We start from the raw sequence: 6,733 nt of genomic DNA on the forward strand, positions 1-6,733 counted from the left end.
TTTGTACATTTTCGAATTTTGCTCAAAAAATTAACTTTATTAAATGAACATTTGTTTCCAGAAAATTAGAGGGGGGCTACCTGTGCAAAGACAAAAAAAAATGCGTGGACCCAGAAGTTGTTCTACAAATCGAATCTAGGAAATTGAAAGACTAAAAAATTAGGGAAAAAAGGAATGACAAAAATTCAGTTCATATCACAGACAATATTGAGGTAGACTGGGAATTTTTGTTACAGAAAAATTAAAAATTTTCAAAAAATTATAATTTCTTTAATTGCTCCATAATTATGTCCAATTTCATTATGGAGTCCTCGTCGAGTTGTTTATAAAGCCAATCGCGTTTTTTGACCACTTCTCGGAGGTGCTGAAAAATTTAATTTTTTCTGAATTTCTGAATTTTCGAGTTTTCGATATTCTGGATTACTGTACCTGCACACAAATTTTCGCTTTCTCCGCTCGCTCCTCGGCCACAATATCCACACCAATTTTATGAGAATTTACGCCAGAAAATCTGATTAATCTCTCTGTCAGAGTTTCAGCAATTGCTCCAAGACCCTCCAGAGCTATACATCGATTGGTGGCGTCCACACTTGACAAGTTGTCTGAAATTTTGGATTTACAATTTGGAAAATCAAAAAGAAGGAAACAATCTGAATATTTCTCCAAAAGATTCATCTTTCTAGCTCATCTGGAAGCTGAGATATAGTGATTTAAAGTTTCGGCAACTAGAGCGTGTGGGGAAGGGAGAGAGCGCAGACAGCGGCACACTCTAACTGTCTGCGTCTCTTCTAAGCTGTCAATCGTTGTATCTCGGCTCCCAGATGAGCTAGGAAAGTGAAAACAGTGGGAGTTGTGTGACATTTTCTGTATTTTCAGATTATCAAACAAACATTTTATGACTGTTTTTTCAAATCTTCGAATTTTTTCTAATTTTCTGACGTTTAATTCTGAAAGTAGAAAAAATTCTGAACATTTTACTGAATGATTCATCTTTCTAGCTCATCTAGAACTCGAGATACAGCTATTTGAAGTTTTGGAGAGACGCAGGCATTTAGAGTGTCTGGGTGTCTGCGCTCTCTCCCTCTCCCTCCCCCTCTCTAGTCGTCTAAACTTCAAATCGCCGTACCTCGGCTCCCAAATGAGCTAGAAAACTGGTGTTTTGACTGATGAATGTAATTTTTAGTCTATTTTTGGATGAAATAAGAAATTTTCTGAAACTTTTTGCATTTAAAATTCAAAACAATCAAATCTCTCACCTATAATAACTGGAAGATAGGCGTGACACGTGTTCAGCGACCAATCATTCCGTCGGCTGAGCAATCGTGTAGCTGTGAGCACCAATTGCTCATCAGCCGACACTTCTGGGGGCACGTCGGTGGTGGATTGTCTTCTGGAAGTGAGTAGTTTCAGACGGCGAATGTCTGGAAATTTGATTCTTCAAAAATTTATTTCTGAATTTTCTCACTTCTATTCTCTCGTTTCGCCACGACACCGATCTCATGAATTGCCTCTATACATCCTCCCCAGATTCCTTTTGAAATAGAAGACGTCGATGTGACAGATGACGTGGAGTTTTGTTTTTTGACTGGAACAGATCCGGCTCTTTTAGCTGGCGATGAAGTGATAGCGTAGATGGATGGCGGCGACGTCTTCTTGGCTACCGATGGGGATGGTCTTCTATTCCTTGACGATGATGACGTCACAGAATTCGCCACGTCACCTTCGCTGGGAGTCCGCGGCCGACCTAGGTAGGTGATGGTGATGGGCTCCTGGTTGCGGCTGAAAATTGGGGGTAAACACATTTTAAAGAAAACTTGATGTTTTTTAGTAAATTCAGATTGCTGACAAAAATTACAGTAGTCCTGTGAAAAATTGAGGTTTCTAACTCATTTGGGAGCTGAGATACAGCCATTTTGAAGCTTCGGATCATAAAGACTCAGACAACGAGACACTCTAACTGTCTGCGTCTCTTCTAAACTTCAAACGATCAAATCTCAGCTCTTGGGTGACTTAGAAACATCAAACTTTAGCTGTTTTGTATAGTTTTTTTCACATTTTCAGATGTCTGCAAAATTTTTGGAGAAATTGAAAAATCAAAATGTCAACTTATCTAAAAATGTATATCTAACATGAAAATAGACTAAAAACTACCAATATCTGCCAAAGAATCAGTTCACTAGCTCATCTTGGAGACGAGATACAGTCGTTTGAAGTTTTGGAGAGACGCAGACAGTTAGAGAGTTTCCTTGTCCGCCACCCTCTCTTTTTCCCACACTCTCTAGCTGCCTCTCTAACTTCAAATGACTGTATCTCAGCTCCCAAGTGAGCTAGAAACTTGGTTCTTTGACAGAAATGTGTGAAATTACTTCTATTTTCAAATTCTGACCTAAACCTGAGGTTCAGACTTACCGACTTGACGTAGATCTCTTCTTTGGCTGTCTTTCACTTAACAGGGACGTAGTGGATCCCGCGATACTCTTCGTTGTTCTTAAATCTGACATCGAAGGTGATGGATTGGCTCCGCCCACAACTCCGCCCCTATTATATCCGCTGAGCGATGGTCTACTGGATACAATGACACTTTTTGCGGTCCCATACGCCGGCCGATTTGTGGTCGGAGGTTTTGTGGATACTGGAGTTATGGATCTTGAAGTGGAGGTTTTTGTATTGAGAGTTTTGGCAGAAACAGATGATGTCGTAGATTTTGAAGACGTCGAAGATTTGGGGAATTTTTGAGACGTCGAGCGTTGCTTGATGGGGGCCGGCTGGAAAAACAAACAAAATTTGAAAAGTGGCTGTGAAGAAATCAATTCAGAGATTAGGCTAAGCGGGTAAGTTCGAATTTTTGATAGAATTTGAAAATAAACAAAATTTGACACATTTCCGTCAAAGAACCAAGTTCCTAGCTCGTCTAGAACTCGAAATAAGGCTTTTGAAGTCTAAGCAACTACTTGTAATCTTCAAACAGCTGTATCTCAGCTCCCAGTTGAGCTAGAAAAGTCGTTCTTTGACCAAAATTTGTGATTTTTTGTCTTTTTTTTTGTAAAATCAAAAATTTGCATAAATGTTACAAAATTCATTTTTCATTATTCTTGAAAACCCCTACAAAAGCTGAAAAAGTTTGTTGACATTTTTAAAGGCGCATATCTCGTCAGAACTGGATTTTTCAAAAAAGTTGTCAACTACAAAAATGAAGCTCTTATTTTGCTTAGTATATTCTGAAAGTTGCAGACTGACTGAAAAATTTCGGACCACTTTTGTAGGACTTTAAAAACTGGAAAACTCAAATTTTGACAAAAAATGTTACCCGATACTTTCTATGCTATTTGTAGGTCTTCAAAACCGAGTTTTTGGTCATTTTGGGCCCCAAAAAGCTCTAAGAAGTACTAACCTTTGCAGGACTTGCGGGACTACTATGACTACTTCCATTACTACTATTCACTGGCGACTCTGACGTCTCCGTCTCTTCTGAAGACATCAAGGGAGATCGTGGAGGTAGTTCCGAGAGTTGGGTGAGTTCGGGGAGGGGTTTCGACTGAAAATTGAGGATTTCGGGGGGAAAAAGTTGAAAAATGGATTCAGGAGGAAATTTTGGTCCGGTAGAGTTTTTTGATTTTTTTCGAAATAAAAAAAAATTCAAATTTTTGAATCAAAAAAAAAAGTTTTTTCAAAATTTTCCAAAAACTCAAAAAACCGTCTAAACAAAAATTTGGCGCCAAATTCAAATTTTACAATTTCCAACCTCTTCAATAGGCGACAAATCCACTGGATCCACATCTTCGTCTTCCTCATAAATGCTCCCGCAGAGTTCATGACTAGGGGAGTACGATAGCAGTTCCTAAAATTTTGAGTTCCCCGAGAAAGTTGTTTTTTGGGTTACTGTACCTCTATAGCATAGGAGCGCATTTCGAGACGTTCCGTGTTCTCACCAATGCAAATAAAATCCAAATCCAGACCGTTTGCATTCACGTTGACGACCTGGAAAATTGGAAAATTTGCAAAATTCTAGTATTTTGGAGATTTATGAAAATGGATAAAGATGGATAACAACGGAAATACGGTTATCGCAGACAAAAAATCTCCGAAATTTTGGATTTTGATCAGCGCAAAAACTCATCAATCATAAAATGTGTCAAAATCCCCAGAATTTTCGAGAAATTTGAAAGTTCAGAAAATCCGAAATTTTCGGAAATATTTTTTTTGAACTTCTAACTAATTTAAGTTTCTAGAAAATTTAAAAGATTCCCCACACATCCTATCAATTTTCACTTCTCTCGCTCATCTAGAACTGGAGATACATCGATTTGAAGTTCAGGCAGCTAGAGAGTGTGGGGAAGCGAGAGAGCGCAGACGACGAGACAACCCTAACAGCTTCAAATGGCTGTAACTCGGTTTCTAGACAAGCTAGAAACTTGAAAATTAAACAGGATTTTTTAGTTTTTTGGGCTTTTTCAGATTTCGCTAACAAAGCTGTTTTCAAAAAAAAATTGAAAAATCAAAATTTTTAGAATTTTCTAAATTTTTGAAATTCTCATAAAATTTACTGAAAAACATAAAAACTGGTTGAAAAACCAGCTTTCTAACTTATCTAAGAGCTGAGATATGCTTATTTGAACTTTAGGAGAGACGTAGACAGTCAGAGTGTCTCGCCGTCTGCGTCTCCCCGAAAACTTCGAGCCGCTGTATCTCGGCTCCCAGATGAGCTAGAACTATGAAAGTTGGACCCATTCATGTAGTTTTTTATGAATTTCAATCTCAGTTTCTTACCTTTTCCACATTTTTTAGGGGTACTGTAGTTAGGACATCACAGCAAGGCTCCCATGTTAGGAGGTTGATTGAGTCATTGGTGGCGGCTATCATGACGTGAGCTGAAATTTGTATTTTTCGTTTTGGCGTCAAATTCGAAAATCTCAGAATTTTAGAACCTAAGCATTTCAGAATTTCGGAAGCTCAGAATTTCAAAATCTCAGAATTTTCGATTTTCCGAATTTCAGAATTTAGGATTTTCAAAATTTTGAATTTCCCGCCAAACCAATTTCAAACATACTATCAAAAGCGCTAGCTTGAATATCGTCCAAAAACGGATCGGATTGAGATATCAGTTCAAATGATTCCAAACAAAAAAATCGAACTATCCTGTCATGTCCAACAGCTGATAACAACACATCGCTGGGATGCAATTCCAGAGAGTGACCCTGAAGAAACTACAGTAATCCAAAAAATATTTTATGAAAATTCTAACCGAACAATTAAACGTTTTTATATATTCTCTTTGCCGGGCATCAAAGATTTGTATGGTTTCATCAGTTCCAACGGCTACATAGTGATCCCCAGGGGACAGTGCTAGACTTCGAATGACTCCGGAGCTCCGAGAGCCGAAGATCTGGAAAATTTCATTTGAAAAAGTGAAAAACGAAGTTTCTAGCTCATCTAAAAGCCAAGATACGGGCATTTGAAGTTTAGACGACTAAGGACTGTGGGGAAGGGAGGAGAGCGCAGACAACGAGAGCGTCTAATTGTCTGGCAAAAAATTCGGGGGGTACAATGATTCGGGCGTACAAGGGGGTACAACTGATTAAGGGGTACCAAATTGGTGATTCGGGGGTACAACGATTCGGGGGTATAATCTACCAATGATTCTGGGGTACAACTTATTTCATTTAGGGGTACAACGTTTGTGATTCGGGGGTACAATTTTTTTTGACGAACTTTCTGAATTTCTGAATTTCAGAGCTTGAAAATCTCTGAGTTCGGAATCTGAGAATTTCGGAACTTCAGAGTCTGAGAATCTGAAAATTTCGGGACTTCAGAATTCTTAGAATTTCAGAACTTTGGAATTCCAGAATTCGCAATCTGAGAATTCCGTAACTTCAAAATCTGAGAATCTGAGAATTTCGGATCTTCAGAATCTGAGAATTCTAAAACTTCAAAATCTCAGAACTTCGGAACTTCACAACTTCAGGACTTCAGAATCTCAATATTTCAAGAAAGACAATGGAGAACTGTGAAATGATTTTAACAAATTTCACAAACGGATTTTACTGCCAGTCGATACTTTCCTCACTTCCAATTTTTCTCAATTTTATTTCTTAAAGGTGGGGGGACATGAAAAAATTATTTTCTCGAAATTCCGTTTAAATATGCTCCTCGAGGATTTGAACTTGTGAGGGCGATGATTGAGGGTGCGGCGCCGCTACCGACTGAGCCACGCGGGCAAAGAGAAAGCGGACGCCCGATTGCACACATAAAGGCGAAGATGACAGCTGTACGCAGAGTGACATTAAGCGTTGTACACCGTGACGGTAGAATGCATACTCTAGCTACAAAAAAACTACGAAAAATCTCCTGTCCCTCCACCTTTAATTCTTTTTCAATTCCCTTTGTTTCTCAATATTCCTTCATCTTTTTCCCAATTTTTCTCAATTTTCCTCAATTTTCGAGGTAATTTAAATTTTTCTCCTTTTTAAACAATTTTCTAGATAATCGATTGAAGGAAACAATCACAATTTAGCTGTTTCCCACAAAGTTCGAAAATCCCAAAAATTCGCCCAAAATGAGCTATTTTCTATCGAAAATTGTTCGAACAGGCAATAAAACATTACAAAAATTATAAAATTGATTTTTTTTCGATTAATTACCACGAAAATTTGAGCAAAAATGATGAAAAACGAAGGAAAACGGAGAAAAATGGGAATTGCGAAACGATCTCAATTTCGCGAAATTTTCCCATGGG

At 38.2% G+C, this 6,733-nt stretch overlaps 1 protein-coding gene across 1 annotated transcript in view; it reads right to left on the reverse strand.

Annotated features, from left to right (window-relative positions):
• Nucleotides 1-259: 259 nt before the first annotated feature.
• Nucleotides 260-6,733, reverse strand: part of CBG18869 — a gene marked incomplete at both ends in the record, with an annotated part of 13,623 nt that continues 7,149 nt past the window's right edge. The window contains 11 exons of the mRNA XM_045241401.1: nt 260-364; nt 430-602; nt 1,257-1,421; nt 1,466-1,779; nt 2,410-2,765; nt 3,392-3,535; nt 3,743-3,838; nt 3,886-3,978; nt 4,768-4,868; nt 5,033-5,195; nt 5,243-5,383. Of these exons, the coding sequence (XP_045096597.1) occupies nt 260-364; nt 430-602; nt 1,257-1,421; nt 1,466-1,779; nt 2,410-2,765; nt 3,392-3,535; nt 3,743-3,838; nt 3,886-3,978; nt 4,768-4,868; nt 5,033-5,195; nt 5,243-5,383 (1,851 nt within the window). The remainder of the gene's footprint in view (nt 365-429; nt 603-1,256; nt 1,422-1,465; nt 1,780-2,409; nt 2,766-3,391; nt 3,536-3,742; nt 3,839-3,885; nt 3,979-4,767; nt 4,869-5,032; nt 5,196-5,242; nt 5,384-6,733) is intronic.

This window comes from Caenorhabditis briggsae (genome assembly GCF_000004555.2).
Source record: "Caenorhabditis briggsae complete genome, chrI, whole genome shotgun sequence".
Taxonomy (NCBI): domain Eukaryota; kingdom Metazoa; phylum Nematoda; class Chromadorea; order Rhabditida; family Rhabditidae; genus Caenorhabditis; species Caenorhabditis briggsae.